The sequence below is a fragment of the Syzygium oleosum genome, unplaced genomic scaffold (assembly GCF_021117445.2).
Source record: "Syzygium oleosum isolate NSW1041296 unplaced genomic scaffold, Sole_v2.1 Sole_v2.06, whole genome shotgun sequence".
NCBI classification, from domain to species: domain Eukaryota; kingdom Viridiplantae; phylum Streptophyta; class Magnoliopsida; order Myrtales; family Myrtaceae; genus Syzygium; species Syzygium oleosum.
Window position 1 is genome coordinate 7,733,030 of NW_026607490.1, and position 16,967 is coordinate 7,749,996.

The 16,967-nt window shown below is 40.3% G+C and overlaps 2 protein-coding genes across 6 annotated transcripts; both read left to right on the plus strand.

The window, feature by feature from the left end:
- The first annotated feature begins 381 nt into the window (after positions 1–381).
- On the plus strand, positions 382–4,638 carry LOC115686002 (vesicle-associated protein 2-2-like). 2 transcript variants are annotated; one of them, XM_030611170.2, is made up of 9 exons: positions 382–556; positions 1,384–1,546; positions 1,845–1,915; positions 2,021–2,102; positions 2,704–2,819; positions 2,891–3,070; positions 3,150–3,680; positions 4,058–4,135; positions 4,265–4,638. In XM_030611170.2, the coding sequence occupies exons 2-9, from the start codon at positions 1,498–1,500 to the stop codon at positions 4,376–4,378; spliced, it is 1,221 nt and encodes a 406-aa protein (XP_030467030.1). In that variant the 5' UTR covers positions 382–556; positions 1,384–1,497; the 3' UTR covers positions 4,379–4,638. The 2 variants fall into 2 exon arrangements, with proteins under 2 accessions (XP_030467030.1, XP_030467031.1); XM_030611171.2 differs by having other exon boundaries at positions 1,398–1,546.
- Positions 4,639–6,279: 1,641 nt separating this feature from the next.
- On the plus strand, positions 6,280–16,967 carry LOC115685973 (uncharacterized). 4 transcript variants are annotated; one of them, XM_056312246.1, is made up of 15 exons: positions 6,281–6,642; positions 7,500–7,730; positions 8,390–8,704; positions 8,822–8,929; positions 9,180–9,369; positions 10,132–10,394; positions 10,710–10,836; positions 11,595–11,674; positions 12,544–12,777; positions 12,863–12,939; positions 13,244–13,335; positions 14,869–14,951; positions 15,324–15,395; positions 15,797–15,922; positions 16,779–16,967. In XM_056312246.1, the coding sequence occupies exons 1-15, from the start codon at positions 6,505–6,507 to the stop codon at positions 16,812–16,814; spliced, it is 2,172 nt and encodes a 723-aa protein (XP_056168221.1). In that variant the 5' UTR covers positions 6,281–6,504; the 3' UTR covers positions 16,815–16,967. The 4 variants fall into 4 exon arrangements, with proteins under 4 accessions (XP_056168222.1, XP_056168221.1, XP_030466993.1 ...); XM_030611133.2 differs by having other exon boundaries at positions 6,283–6,642; positions 11,598–11,674; positions 16,767–16,967; XM_030611132.2 differs by having other exon boundaries at positions 6,284–6,642; positions 16,767–16,967.

A 16,967-nucleotide genomic window follows, 5' to 3' on the forward strand; every position in this document is an offset into this window, starting at 1 on the left:
CCGACCGGTACAACCGCCCTCAGCGAATCGGACCGGAAAAACCTCCCTCCCTGTCTGCATTACTTGCCTTCCACTTCCCATTCTCAGTCTCTCTCTCTCTCTCCCCATTCCCTTCAACGTCACCATCGCCGATCACCAACCTCTCTCTCTCTCTCTCCTTTCTCTGTGGTTGTGGATTTTCTCGGTCTCCTTGCCCTCCCCCGCGCAGCGACCCCCAACCGAAGCTCGACGTCATCCTCCCGCGCATAAGAAGAGGAAGCGGCCAGCTCACGCCAATCCCCTCTCCCCCCCTTTAAACCCCACGCTCTTCTCCTTCCTTCTCCCTCTCCCTCCCTCCCCGTGCGCGTTTCGACGCCGGGTCCCGAGGCTTTTTCTCCGTCGCCGTTCACACGTTCCTCGGCAGCGTCCTCGAAACCGGCGCGCGTCGTCCTTCGTGCCTCGCCGCCGCTGGTCGGTGCTCCGGAATCCGGCGGTTTCGTCTCCGAGCTCGTTCGGTTTTTTCCGGGTTCCGGCGATCGGCGCCGATCGGGAGCTTGTCGAGCGGGCCGAGTTGGAGGTGAGTCGGAATCCGAGTTGGATATGGCTTGATCCGAGCTTCGTTGCGGCGATTTGGTTCGGTTTTTATGAAGCGGCCGAGTTCGAACACTCGACTGCCGCTGGTTTCGGTGTTTCGCGATTCTCCGCGCTGGTAATCGCGTTTCTTCTGTTTTTTTTTTGTCGTGGTGCGGAGTCTTCGTTGAGCGTTGACTGCCGAGCTTTGCGTGTTTGACCTCGTTTTTGGAAATCGAGCCAGCTCTATTTTTGGCTTCGCAGTTTGTCGGTGCAGGTGCTCGTCATCCTCCGATGATGCTTTTCGAATTCGCATGGAGACGGTGCATTTTGTTCCTGAGTTTTTCTGGACTGTAGATAGTTAACCGTTGAAGCTGGGGACAGCGTTGATGGTGTGATCGGGGCGGTTGTTCCGAGTTAGGATTGATTTGTTATTGAGCTCGCGACCTTCATGTCGTATAGCCTTTTTGTTACGTCTGTGGTGATCTCGGTTCTGTTGGTGTGGTTGGAAATGAACGAGGATGGATGGAGCTCCTTTTTGTTCCCGTGGATTAGGCAGTTGAAAATAGATGAATCTGTCTTCTATTCGTGCTATTCTGATCTCGGTTCTTGCGTGTGATTATATGATGTTTTCACTGATGGTGCGGTTGGAAATGATTGAGGATCGATGGAGATGGAGCTCCTTTTTGTTCCTCCGGATTAGGCGGTTGAAAAGAGATGAATCTGTCTTCTATTTGCGCTATTCTGAGCTCGGTTATTACGTGTGATTATACGATGTTTTCACTTGTAGATGGCCTTTTTATCGAGGTTTTTTCATTGCTTGATCAATGGCAGGATCTCATTCGCAGTTTTTAACTTCTTGAGTTGCGGAGGAGGAGGTTGGGGGACTCCGTTGGTGGCTCTGGATGCGAAGAAGAGTTGTTTTGAATCTGGATTCTCTTAAAGCCCATGGAGAAGCAACTTTTGGATATTCAGCCTGGTGAACTCAAATTCATATGTAAGGCTCTGAGAATGAGATACGCAATGCTAGCTTCTTCCTATGAATTTGCTTAGGGAGAATATACGGTGAACAGTACATGCATATTGAAAAATTTGGCCAGAAGTAGTGAATCTTTTATTGTACAGATATGTTTCTGAAATTGTTGATGTTTGATATTCTCTATTATTATTTTTGCATTGAGATTATTTGGTCACGGCTTTGCGTATTCTTTTTCTTCTCGTGCTTTATGAAATTAGCCAGCACAAAGTTGGGGAACATGAACTAATTGCCGCTAATCTATTTCTCTTGTTGCTAGTTGAGCTGAAGAAGCAAAGCACGTGTAACATCCGACTTGTGAATAATACTCACCAACATGTCGCTTTTAAGGTAAATATAACCTATGATTTGACAGTGTTTTGGTAGCTTACTATTGCCAGGATTCGAACATCTGAAAGTGAAGTAATCTGAAATTGGAAACTACCACTGTGGCAGGTCAAAACTACATCTCCAAAGAAATACTGTGTCCGGCCAAATGCTGGAATTATTGCCCCAAAATCTGCAGGCACTTTCAATGGTATGCAGTCTTTTCAGCATTTGTTGTGAAACTGGTGTACATGTCTGTTTCATCTTGTTGAAATGCCTGAGTTTTAGGTAAGGACGGGTATATTGGCCTCTGACTGAAGCACACACAAGAAGTTACTGGGAGTTTCCAAGTTATTGACTTTGATTGTTGAAATGCCATGATTGTAGAGAACGAATGATCAAATGTTCACTGTTTGAAACATTTGATCTATGATTAGAAGGTGTGGGGTTCTCTCCTCCTATAGAAAACGTGTGCTGGATGTGAGAGAGGATTGAGTATTAAAATTATAGATATATCAACAGGATTTTCATGGATGCTAATTTTCATCTGACTTGTTTCTTTTCACATTGCTTCGAAGTTCAAATCATACATACAGAGATTTTGCATTCTTGTGGAACATAAGTGAGCGGAACATGTTAGATATATAGCATATTGGACATGTTCAGTTCTTTGCTTCTTTTTGTTTTGGTGAGGATTATCCTGTCGTTTTGGTCAGTAATGAAATGAAGACGTTATTAGACCACTAAGATTGATATTTGGCATTTTGGTGTTAGTGTTGAGTTGCTTACCGTGTATGTCGTGTCAATTTTAGTTACAATGCAAGCTCCACGTAGTGTGCCCACGGATATGATATGCAAAGACAAGTTCTTAATCCAAGGAACTGTTGTTCCTCCTGGTACAACAGAAGAGGACATCACGTCTGGCATGGTATGGGGTTATTCTTTTCGTGGAGTCCAAATTTTATAATTTTGTTGCTTTCTCATTTTTGTGTTTATCAGTTTTCAAAGGATGAAGGCAGGTATGTAGAAGAGAACAAACTCCGGGTGTCCCTCATCAGTCCGCCTCATTCACCAGACTTGTCACCACTCATTGGGACATTTAAGCAGGGTCTAAATGAAGCTCCAGTTAAAAACGAGCAAGAATGGAGTGGAGTTGACTTCTTCTGTCGAGAGCCCATGGTAAGATTGGGCGACAAAGTTGATGTTATTTTTTGAGGTAAATCGTTTGAACCTGCTTTTGAGGTTAAATTTTCATCAGGTGGCTAATGCTGTTGAATACATCAAGATAGTAAACAATGGAGACTTGCACGTGGAAAAGGATGTAAAGTCAGAGGAGAAAAGGAACCTAGCAGAGGAGATTGTGATGAAAGCGGCAAGGGATGTGAAGTCAGAGGAGAAAAGGAACCTAGCAGAGGTGATTGTGATGGAAGCGGCAAAGGATGTGAAGTCAGAGGAGAAAAAGAACTTAGAGGAGGAGATTGTGATAAAGACAGCAAAGGATGCGAAGTTGGAGGAGGAAAAGAACTTAGCAGAGGAGACTGTGATCAAAGCAGCTAGGGATGTGAAGTCAGAAGAGAGAGAGAACTCGGCAGAGGAGGTGGTGATGAAGGCAGTAAAGGATGCGAAGTCAGATGATAAAAAAACCTTGGCGGAGGAGATTGTTATGGAGGAGGCAAAGGATGTCGAGTTGCAGCAATTTGTGAAAACAAATGTGGAGGAAGTGAGTTTATCTAGAGATGTTGAGGAGATAAAGTCAAAACTAGACGAACTTGAATCAAAACTCAGTGAGGTTAGTCTAAAAGTTCTTGTTTCATTAGTCTTGTTTGCTCGAGTTTGCTTCTCCATGATTGAATAAAAAGTTGTTCATGGCAGCGTTTCCTCACGTCTGCATCCATGTGGAGTTGTCTGTGTATGTTCATGTGTTCCCGTGCTTACCATTTGACTGCTGCATTAAATAGAGTAGCTATTACTTTAAAGTTGGCTCATTTGGTTATCTTATGTAGGATATGGCCCTGTTCTGTTGCTATTTTGATTTTGGTTTTTCGGTGATCATTTTAGTAGAATGTTGTCGCTTGTTGTCAATGTTAAACTGCGGGTGTTTCGTATACTTTCATTGCCTAAATTCCAGGGATAGATTAATCAAGTTTTCATGTGGATCCTTTGTAGGCTCAGGATACCATTTCAAAGCTTACGGAAGATAGGAGATTAAACACTCAAGACAGAGCATTTTGGAGAGAGGAACTAGTAAGTTTCTCAATTGCAGATTCCCAATCTTCCGTTTTCTTTCCTTCTTTCTCAATTCGTCTTACTTTCATGAATCACTGCCACCATAATGAATATTCCACTTTTTGTTGCCGTCTTGCTTTTCCGCAGGCGATTTTGAGGAGTAGGAAAAGCAGACAAAGAGTACAAGCAGAATTCCCGCTTCTGTTTGTCGTCATGGTGGTTATGATCAGCGCCACTCTTGGATACCTTTTACATTCTTGAATCAGCAACTGTTTTATACAAAGCGAGGCAGACTCATACTTAGTGTGATAGTAGGTAGAAAGGTAGGTTGTCACTTGTGAGATTGCTCTTACTCTGGTCTTCCATGGGTTGTAAAAGGCGTGGAGAGGCAGCTGTAGCATCAACATCTCTTATCTCAGTATAGTTTGCTTGTTTTAGTCTATGTGGTTGTAAATGCGAATTTTATACGAACAGAATTTGCTTGGAAGCTAAATTTATTCTGGTAGACGGGTTTCAAGATAGCTATTCGGTGACCATAAGGATAATATTGTGCATTTGGTAGGACTAGAATTCATATCGCGACCTTCGGTGCATCTTTTCGTGCTTCTAACGCTGCATATTCGCAAGGGAAGCATCGGCTTACCTGCAAGTGCAATGTCGCCTGAGGTGATAGATTTGTATGTGGAGCAGAGACACAAGGATCAAGGATGAATTTCTCGGTGTCGATGAATGGGAGTGGTCTCACTCTGAGGCGGCTTGATTGGACGGTTAGCGGTAGTGATAGATCCTGAGAATGTATTGGTAGCAAGTCGAGTCGAATATATCTGCATGAACTCGGGTCTTTTTAGTGATATGTGAGTCGATGACAAAAGTTTTCGTGATGCTCTCTTCAAGAATTCTATATCAGTGATTGCAATAAACAGACCCGACTCATTGAGTTTATACGCGATTCGATGCGATGAAATCAAAGGACCTTGGCCTTTGAGTCGAACATAGCATTGCAATCGCTGTCGTTTGGTACTTTGGAAGGCTGAGCGCAAATTTAGTGATATGTGAGTCGATGACAAAAGTTTTCGTGATGCTCTCTTCAAGAATTTTATATCAGTGACTGCAATAAACAGACCCGACTCATTGAGTTTATATGCGATTCGATGAGATGAAATCAAAGGACCTTGGCCTTTGAGTCGAACGTAGCATTGCAATCGCTGTCGTTTGGTACTTTGGAAGGCTGAGCACGAATGGTTCCGCAAAAATTAGGACAAAAGAACCCTCTTTCAACATCAAGAAATCTTTCAGAGGAAAAGACAACATATTAGGGCTGGGAGACAGAGAGATGTAAGAACTGCGAATATAGAACCCGGGAATAGCAAACAATCAAGCGCACTCTCTATTTTACCATGTAAGGCCACGCGAAGGAGGAGAATAATGCAACCCCAAGGTAACAAAATGTTATAACTGGAACCTCTAACCAATTCGAGTAATCTGGCCAAAAAAAAAAAACCAATTCAAGTAAATGATGGACGGGGGGAGTTATCAATGTTGATGACTGCGAGGGGGTGAGCATCGGGTCCGGTTCGACCCAAGATCCGAATTGAACCAGAACACTTGAGTTTGCATCATAGGGGATAACTCGGATCGTGGAACCCGATCTATCGCAACAAAACTAATTAGCCATAGTGGATGGGCTCAGCTGGTAAGGTTCAAACTCTTCGTACACTATAATCAAGTTCAAATCCCGCTGTCAGTAATCTCTTTTAGTAAGTGATCTGTAAATCCATTATAAGACCTTGCTTGTGGCATGTTTTGTAAATCCATTAGAAGACCTTGCCTGTGGTATGCCTTGATCTTAGCATGTGGTAACCTCCCCTCCTCCGAAATTGTCTTTTTTGGTAGGCGATCTGTAAATTCATTATAAGACCTTGCCCGTGGTATGCTTTGCTTGTGGTATGCCCTGACCTTGGTGTTGGGTAACCTCCCCTCCTCTTAAACTTTCTTCGTATAAAAAAAAAATAGTAATAGTATCTCTCGAAAGTTAGAGATTATTTCCCTTTTTTTAAGTTGACAAAGGAGAAATTTTGTTGACCCGGGTTAAAAATGAGTCTTACTGGGATCCGTTTTCATTCGGGCCACAACCGGAGGACCCGAACATTCTTTCGTACACCGGAGGACAAAACATAAGAGCAGGAAAAACTCCCACTCATTGAGCTTGCTTCCCATCTCTCTCTCTCTCTCTCTAACGGGGGTTTTTCGATTCGCGAATCAGGGGTTTATCCCCAAATTCCCAGGCAGCTCCTCCCTCTCGACCTCGCTTCGCTATATCTCCGATTCAGGCTCCGCCGCCGCCGCCGCCGCCGCCGCCGCCGCCGCGTTGAAGCGGCGGAGAAGACATGGGCGCGCCGAAGAAGGCCCCGGCCAGGGCGGTCTCGGATGATCCCGAGGACCTGGCCCGCGTGCCGCTCCAGGCGGTGCTCCTGGCCGACAGCTTCGCCACCAGGTTCCGCCCGATCACCCTCGAACGCCCCAAGGTACCCGCGCTGCCAACGCTGTTCTCCGCCTTTCTTCTGTTCCTGCTTCCGTTACTGCGTGTGGAGGTTCGCGTTAGATGCCGTGTGCGTTGCATGTGTGTTCGCGTAATGCGTGAAGCAGGCGATGTTGCGTGTGCAATTTGATGAGCGAGGTTGGTGGTTAGTTCCTGTTCCGCAGAGTTTTAGTTCGTCTACATAGTGTTGAATTGATTGTAGCAGTCGGTTGGTAACTATCGGATGGAGTTTTCGCTCGCTTAATTTTTGGCAAACTCTGGCGCATTGGGTTGCAACAAGTTAGTAAGGCCGTCGGAAATGCGTTATTTAAGTCTCTGGCTTGCTACTATCGAAAGAGTTTAGAAACATAATTACCAGCCGATCGAACTTACAGCAGTTAAGGAATGGAGGTGATGGACAGCCTTTCCGACCACAAGCAATGACTCATCAGAGCATTTGCCGTGCATTGTTTAGGGAAGGGAGAGGTAGATGTTGTTGCAGAAATTGGTGTATCTTGGGATTTCCAAACGAATTAGTTCAGCAGGGTCTTATGAGGATTCAATTATTTATTAACTGTCAATGTTTATTCTGTGGATTGTGGTTTTTTTAGACTTGTACCTGGCTCGATCCAGCTTCCTGTTGTTGCTTTTCATGAATAAATGATATATCTGAAAAAGTTGAACATCAATTCTGACACGCTGAAGCATGTCCCCTGCCTTTTTTTACTTTTTTTCGCTGGGTTTACCTTTTAATTGTTTTATTGGAATACTCTATTTGTTAGATCCTGCAAATTCCTCCTGAATTATCAAATCGATTATGTGCATTTTAATCCTTGGTGTCACATGAGCCTTTTGTTATTGAAGGTGCTACTGCCGTTGGTAAATATCCCGATGATAGAGTATACACTAGCATGGCTTGAATCTGCTGGTGTTGAAGAAGTTTTTGTATTCTGCTGTGCTCATGCCAAGCAAGTGACAAGCTACTTGGAGAATTCCCAGTGGTTTTCACAACCAAAGTTTTCGGTCACAACAATTGAGTCACACAATTCTGTTAGTGCGGGAGATGCTCTTCGAGTGATATACGAGCGTAATGTGGTAACTTTCTTTACTCTGTTTGTCCTTTTCATTTTCACTTGGAGTTCTTTTTCTTTGGCACTTCTATAAAAAGGTGCATTGCTTGATCCAATAAAATTCTCCCTTCTCAGAGTCAAAGCAGCAGTTCACACCTGTTACTGCGTCGACTGTCTATTTGAAGAGTGCTATTGCTTTCACATTCAAATGTATAACATGTCTCCATATTGATATTGATACTTCACCGGTCTTTCGTGTATCGAGGGGGAAACGACCAGATATTGTTAGTAAATGAAGGGTGCTACTGTGCATGTGCAACTTTGTAGTTGTCCGCTTTTCCTTAGAACTTCTTGCAGTGATTTACAACATGTCCGAGTGCTTTTTTAGGATGCTGCATGATTTGCGTGGTTGCTATATCAGAGTCGATGAACACTCATCTAAAGTAAAATTGGAAACTTAAAACCGGCTTTTGTGTTTTTGACTGCATGTAGATGGATGCAGACTTTCCCCTAGAAAGGATGGGATATTTGTAAAATGGCTTTATAATCTATGAGCCTGTTTGTGATTCTTTCATTATTATATCCATTTTTCGGAGCCTTTTTAATCTGCTACCAGTGGTAAATTTCTTCTTCTGTATTTTAAATATGTAGCAACTCTGATCCATGCCACTTTTGCCTCTTAAGATACATGGGGAGTTTGTCCTTATCAGTGGAGATACACTAAGCAATATGTCATTGACGAGGGCACTCCAAGAACATAAAGAGAGAAAGAAAAAGGACAGTAATGCTGTAATGACCATGGTCATTCAACGATCAAAACCTTCTCCAATCACTCAACAATCTCGTCTTGGAACGGATGGGCTGTTTATGGGTATAGATCCTGCTACAAAGCAGCTGCTCTATTATCAGGAGAACACAAACCATTTAAAAGGGACTTTGTCTATTGACAAGATGCTGCTGGTCGATAATGCCTCAATCACTCTTCATAATGACATTCAGGTTTCTCCAATGAAAGTTACCTCTTCTATGTTCCGCTTGCGTTCGCACACTTTGCTTTTCTGAATTAATTGTATAATTGATTAATATATTACTAATATGTGATGGTCTTCTTTGCAGGATTGCTATATAGACATCTGCTCTCCTGAAGTACTCAGTCTCTTCACCGACAATTTTGACTATCAACATCTTCGTCGGCATTTTGTGAAAGGACTACTTGTTGATGATGTACATGTTTCTCATAACCTATGTGCTAATTAAGTTCTCTCCCTATGAATGTTCTAGTCTGTGCTCTTGACCTCTATCTTACGCAAATATACTCGACTTAGTTTCATGAAACTTTGTGGTCACATGCAATGGTGGATATGCGTGCTAGTGCATTGTGTGTCCCCATTTTAGTAGCGAATGGAAATTCCTGTTTTAGTTATACCTTTTGGTATAATTGCATTTTCACAGAGCTAAGTGCTTATGGTTTCAGATTATGGGTTACAAAATTTTCACTCATGAAATTCACTCAAGCTATGCGGCTAGAGTTGACAATTACCGAGGTTATGACACCATCAGTAAGGACATAATTCAGAGGTGGACATACCCACTGGTTCCTGATGTGCTGTCTTTGGGGAATTCTGCTACTAAACTTGAAAGACAGGGAATGTATCGAGCATCTGGTATGGGTCTTTTGTTTAATTTTTGTAGGTGCTTTACTTTGAGTTGACAATACCGCGCTAGACGAAAGCTAGCATCCTCCCCCCCACCCCCCAAAAAAAAAAAGAAAAAAGAAAAAAAAGATATAGCATCTTTCTCTGCATGTTGACGACCCTTGCTTGTTTCACCACTTTGGCTTTAGAATGTGTTCCTGCAATTTCTTCTCCTGCCTTTCTGATGGCAAATCTTCCTTGAAAATACTTTCGCTTGTCCTCTTAACTTTGAGCGATGCATCTTAAAAATAGTCCCATGGATTAATATACTTTTGGTGATTTTCAATCTTATAAGGCCTTATCTTATTTACTTTCTACCATGTGGCTTTACCTCTGTCCTTTTAAGATTTTGAAAGAACAAAGGGATGCTGAAATTGCATGGCAAAGTACGATAATGCAAATGAAGTGCTATATCTTGCTATATTTATGATTGATAAATCATAAGGTTATTGTTGGATAAGTTGTTGGTAGATGTGATTCATTTTCTGCTATGGTTGTATTTTTCTTTACCCCTTGCTTTTCCTGTAAAAAAATTGTTTTCATTGTGGGGAGGGCCGAATTCTGGTGACAAAATAAATTTCCATTTTCTTTGTTTTCTCCTTATATGGGTGGAATAATGTTAGCACTTTATGCATGAATTGCCTCATTTTGGAGCAAGGTGCCGTTGCTTATTTTAACTTTGGGATGTAAATTTAAATTTGTCGCTTGGTCTGATGGATTCTGTTTACTCAGAAATAGGGCAATCCAGGTCTGCACAAATTGGCCCACTTACAGTTATTGGTACTGGCACTACAATTGGAAGCAGTACCAAGATTACTAATTCAGTAGTTGGAAAGGGGTGTGTAATTGGATCAAATGTCTTAATGGAAGGTTCTTATGTATGGGACAATGTCATCATTGAAGATGGATGTGAGCTAAGGCATGCAATAGTGTGCGATGGAGTAGTCATGAAGTCTGGGTCAGTTTTGAAACCTGGTGCTGTGTTGTCTTTTAAGGTACTTATTATTTAGCTCAATTAAAACCTTGTTTAAAATGTTGTTCTGCTTTTTCTCTAGATCATTTCAGATGGCTTTAGTCAATGATTGTACTGATTTTATTGAGACTCAAGATATTATTTTCCAATTCGAAGATTAAAGTCCTCTTATATTAGGAGAACACAACCAGATTAGCTAGAGAGATAATAATTTCTGATAAATTTTACTTGCTAAATATCCTAGCCTGCCTTACTGCGACCAACTTTTATACTAATTAATCACATTTTATGCATTTGGAAAATCCTTATAGACCTATCAATGTATCTTACTTCTCAGGTTGTCATTGGACAAAATTTTGTTGTTCCACCATATTCAAAGGTATCTTTACTTAAGCAACCAACCAAGCAAGATAGCGATGAAGAACTGGAATACGCTGACAACAACAGTGACACCCTGGATTCCGGTGCGTTCTATTAACTTACGTATTTCTTTCATTGACTTTTGGTGTATCTAGCAATCATCGTGCATCTTGGCTGGCTTCTTAGATGCTTATCGTGACTCAGAAGAACTGTTGAGCTGGAGCAGTTCTATCTTATATGACTGCTGCCTATAGGCCTGTGAACTTCTTGTGGCAGCTGGCCATGTAAAAGTACGGAATTTTCGAAAAGCTTTGGAAGTGCTTTATCGTCGAGATCTGCTAAATTTCAACTTTTTCTTCTTGGAGTAAATAACTAGAGGTAGAAGCTCATCAAACGAAGAAACATTTAATCGCTAAAACAAATACAAGCTTTTGGCTAATGGTTGTGTTTGTCTTCCATCTACAAGTGACAAGGATGGTAAATATCTCTCCACCAAGCGGGAAAGTTAGAGCTAGAGTTATTGTTTTTGACACTTAAGAGTCCTCATACTGAATTGAGAAGACCTATAGCGCTTTTCAAAAGCGGATCAGTAGGATTCACTGGCCATTTTGCCTAGCAAAGTTAGAGCTTCAGTAGTAGAGACTCTTAACATTCCATCAAGCTCTATATATTTAGTGCCCACATATCTGGGCTAATAAACTTCAGAATGAGATTTTAGGATTGGGGGTCTCATTTGGACTCTTGTTACTCTATTCCTCGCAGGAACTATGTGATTACAAATTTCTAACTGCCTTGAATCTGTTTTGTTTCTCCTGAATTTTAGTTGCCATACGGTTTATAACTTGAAGATTTTGAAGTGCAGCAGCTACTGATATGATGGACAAGCTAAATGGAGATTCTTCCTTGGAATTCTCTGAGATGCAACACCATGTTTTGTCGGAGGTTAGCTATATTTGCTTAGTTGATGATTCTTGCTGAAGTTGATTACTTAAAGATATACCATGTTACATGTCTCAGCACAGATTTCTTCTGTGCAAATTGTGCTTTAATTCAACTAACAGATTGTCATGTTTACTCTTTGCCACCGAAATGAATTTAGGCTCAAAGTTACAAAATGATGTCTTCAGATGTGTGGTTTTGTTACATACCTACAGACTTCACATGCATCCAAATTGATGGTAGAATTAATTGAGAATGTTATGAGATCACTATAAGATTTTTTTGGCCTCACGATCATCTCTTGATTTGTGTATTTTCATTTTGTTAGCATTGTATTGTATTGGTAATTTGGACTAAATGAGTTAGTTTCATTTGTACGGGCATATTGTATTACTTTGCTAAATTCTCATTTCTCCATTTAGTTTAAAAGAAATGTTATAGTGCAATATAAGCCTGAAACAGTTTGCCAGACAGTCACAGCTTTGATTTTCTTCATTTTATCTGGCGAAGGAAAAAGTCAAGGAGTACCTATTCAGTGCAATTGGTTGTGAAAGGTTATTTTCCAGCATCCATGGATCACAACATCAGTCTTTAATTAAATATATACCCCTTCCCAACTTTTCTCCACTTATCACTTTGCATTCCCTACATTTAAAATCTTCAATTTGCACCTTGAGTTTTGTTACTAGACTTCAATTTTTGGCTTGAAAAGTTAAGGCAAAGTTGTCTCTGTGTGAAATATGATGGAATTCTCTACTTTGTTTAGTTTGGGGCAGAAGATAGAGTTTTATTTTCTTTTTTTGGGTTTTGTTGGAGGATAAGATATGGTACCAGTTAGTTTGCTGCTTGTGCTAACTTCTATGGTTAATCAGCTTGGCTATGGTGGTGTGGGTTACATTTGGTCCATATGTGAAGGATCTCACGAAGAAGAATGGAGACATTCAGTTGCTCCTATACCTGCTGAGAAACTTGCAGAGATTACACAAGTGGTAGAAGATGACCTGGAGCTTGTTAGTCAAGATAGCAATGCTCCTGCATCATCTGGAGAACTGAAACCTGACACTCAAACTAATGCTGAAGACGATGCAGCTTACTTTGAGAAGGAGGTAGAGAAGTTGCGAGATCAGATACTGATAATGTTCAACTTTTTGGCTGAGTGGATCCTCTTTAAAATAACATTTGTATGTGTAGGTTGAGGCAACTTTCCTGAGGGCTGTAAATGAAAATGTTGAAGTAGAGCATGTAATCTTAGAAGTGAACTCTCTGCGGTATGTGATATCTTCTAATTGGTCTTAGCCTCTGCTCTAATTTTTTAAAGAGTTCTACAAAGTTGACTGTATCAAAACATAGCATCTGCATGGTTTTTCATTGAATTATTTGTCAAACTACCTCTTTTCCTCGGAATCTAAGAATATTTATTATTTATTGAAACTATTGCCCATTTCTTTTTTTAATGTTCCTTCCTGTTCCAAAGAATTGTTGCGAGCCTGTGTCGTCATTTGTGTGCAGATGCTTATTTGATCAGTTTCTTTGAACGTATTTCATGTTTTGCTTGCTTGTTTGTCTTATCAGGTTGTCATACAATATGCAATCCGCAGACTGTGCTGGTGCTATATTTCACTCCATGATGAAATTGGCTTTGGATACTACGCATAGTTCACGTAGTAAGTTTTGTCTACAGCAACCCTTAATTTTCTTGCTACTTAGTCTATGCAGCTTTGGGGCAGTAGCGACAAATCAATTCAAGTGGACATTTGTAAAATAGAATAAGAGTGAGTATAGGGTTGTGTGTGACTATTACCTCTTGACAACTTTTTATCTTTTTGATTGTACCCGAGTTCGGTTACAATGTCTATATTTGGGTATTCAGCATGGCTACAAAATATTTAGGCGCCAAAGTAAGAACAAATTAATTTAGCCGGTTGGAAACTGAAACAGAAACGATGCAGGTGATTTTGAAGCAGAATACCCAACTCTGGCAAATGGAATAGCTATAGACAACATCTTATGGAAGCTTTTAATTGAACTTAATGGAAAAGAAACTCGGAGGTTCTATTACCTTGTATATAGATTATTGCTCACACTGGTTTTTGCAAAGATATTTTTGGGGCAAGGGTCCATAAATTACAGTGAGTCGACCTTTAATCAGTTGTTTTGTCTCATATGCTAATATGCAGTCTCAATTTCTATGGTCCAGTTGGCCAGATTTTATGCTTGTTAAAGTGATATGTTCTTTTAATTACCTGTCATTTTTAGCGCCACTGCTTTCTTGTTGACCTTACAAATTTTAAGCACTATTGCTCATTCATTATTACAGTCACAAACAGCAGTAATGTGCTCATTTGCTTTCATATTTCGACCATTGACCAGTTCTTTCTCCTCCTTCATAAATTCCAGCAATGTTTTTTACTTGTAAATCAAAGTACTTATTATTTCTAAAGGTGGACTTAATGTTTTCCCGCTGCAAGTGCTTTTGATATTGATGCTTCAAAAGATCTCCCCTTGAAAGCTGTTAGTTTTAGTTTGTGTACACTTTAAAAGATTCACGTGTATGAGTTGCACTGATGTAGTCCTTTGCTTTTTACCGCATCCCTTTTCTTTTGTACTATTTATTTTTACAAGTTATGATAACCTCACCATTGTTTGTAGATAAATTTGGGCATGGTGAATCTTTTTTTGGATCTTTGAATGATTTTATCACTGATAATCCTCTTCATGCAAAATGAAAGAAAAAGATAATCTTGAAATCGCAATCTCAAGGAAGCTTCTGTTGCCACGAAATGTGAGGATTGCTGCTATCTTAATGCACGAGTCTGTTTGAATAGTTAGATTTAAGGACACAGGAGGGTGTGATTAGCAATGACATAGTACCTACATAGAAGAGGAAAAGTTTTGAACGTTTTTCCCTGGAGCGCAAGTTTTCATAAAATCTTTGACGGTCTGGAGCACAAGTTTTCATATTTGTCAGTTTAATGCCATGGCCTTTTCTTCTTAAAGATGGGTTTCTCCATGCATGTGCTCCTAACGACAACAGTTCTGCATTTTGGATGTATGTTCTATATCTATTTCATGGGCTTCTACCTTGCCATAGGCATGATTTGGTGCCGTTCATGGATTTTTTGGGACCTATAGATAATATAATTTTTTCTTTACATCTGTATAGAACAACTAATACTAATACAAGTTTCTTTCTTCAGATGAGTTGTTGCATAACGTGCATAATATGGTCAACACTTGGCAAAAACTTTTGAAGTCCTATCTTGCAGGCAAAGACGAGGAGGTTTGTATATGTTGACATTTGGTCAAAAATTCATTTCTCCGGTGTTGATAATTTCATATTCTTCTTGCACATTTTAGGAAGTCTCTGAAAAGCTGCTCACGGTTCTCCGGTGTTTGTCTGCCATGTGCTTTTAAAATTTCATTGGTGTTCATACCCACTAAACTACTAAGGAGGAAAGCCTCACATGCCATGATTTTTAGGCGTAATGTGATATTGTCATTTGCAAATGGATTTCTGAGCTTGGATAGTAGTCTTTATGATTTAAATGTTCAATGATGGTGACTGTTATAAGTTATACATTTCTGAGTGCCTGTGGTAAATGCTTCATGAAAGTGTATACATGTCCTCCATAACGAAGTCTTGATGCCACAGATTGAAGTGATACTGAAGTTTGAAGAGATATGTCTGGAATCTGCGAGCGAGCTATCTCCATTGTTTACACAGGTTATTTTTCTTCATTTCCCATTGCTTTCATCTTGAAGGAACTGGTAGGTTTTGAAGCAGGAAAAGAAAATTCTTTTCCGTCAGCTTATAGAAATTGGTTGTGTTGGTCATGATCTTGACTGGCAGGTGATTTGTCGCTGATTCACCTTACCCTGTTGATTAGTTCCTACGCTCGAGCTTTCTTTGAGCATTTGTACTAGGATAGTAGCTTGGAAAGAGATCGCTTGCTTTTTCGTTACTTTCCCAGAACCAGCTATCGCTGGCTTTTAAATGCTTTTGTCATTATCTCAATTTTGAATTTGTTATTTCCATCATTTTGTAACTTGACCTCTTCTTCTCGAGCTAAGTAAATTGCCAGCTATCTTTTCAGCTGATCTAACAGCTACTGCATTGTTATACAGATTTTGCACCTTCTGTATGACAAGGACATCATAACAGAAGAGGCTATTGAAGATTGGGAATCTGAGAAGAAAGATGCTGATGAAGCCGACAGAGTCTTTGTTAAGCAAGCTGAGATATTCCTTCAAGTATGTATTAGCATTTATTTTTCACTCAATATATTTGGTGCTTCTTCCATTTGCATTTCTTTTCCAGCGCTCTAGTTGTTAATGCTGTAATAGCTAGAACTGCCCGCTTCACAAGCAATCTTGTAAGTGTTGAATTTATGGAAGATAATCTTGGGCAGTGGTTTTCACTTTTGAAAAATTGACTGGTAGTGTAGCTGAGTCTGAAGTCTTGATTCTCCCTTAGACTGCCAGCAACTTCATTGGTTCCTGTCATTATGAAGTTTGATTTTGGGAATTGCACTTTGGCTTGATATAATCATTCCTTTCTTGCGTTTGTAGTAACCTACTAACCTGTTGAAAGGATAAAGTGATGACATTTCCTATTAATTAAAAGTCAGAGAGATTCTTGTTAAAATTTCCATTGAGTCTGTGTGAAGTTGCATAGTTTTGGGTACTGGCATTACTAGACAATATGCCACTTGATGGAGTTGAAGGCATTAGATAGCACCATCAAATATTTGGGTCCTGAGCAATCCATATTATACCAAGTCTAATGAATCCACTACAACTGCAAGTATGTCAAACAACAGAGGTGTTTTCAGAAGTTTAAGGTTTCATCTCAAATTCTGTAGCATAATGAACGAAAGCAGTAAAGGATTCATTGTGAAGAAAGTGTGGTGATCCATAGGGCTCAAATTTTCATGTCATTGTACTTCTCGATGTTCCTTTTGAGGAAGTCTAATGTAATTCTTGTATGCCTTGAGAGAGAAATTTCAGCGGCATGCTTTTGTTATAATCGTTTTATGAAACATTTGTTTCATGGTACTGCACTCATAATAATTGCAAGTTCTTTTTGTTGGTGCAGTGGTTGAGAGAGGCATCTGAAGAGGACGATGAAGAGGACGACGAATGATGCAGAACATCAACCGAAGATTTAGCCTTTCGCGTGGGCACTGAACGATGGAAACATTAAATCCGTGTAAAATATTCCAGGATAACAAATTTTGGGAGGGTAAAATGGGTTTCATCTGAACTCTTCGCATTTGATGTACTAATGTATTCACTA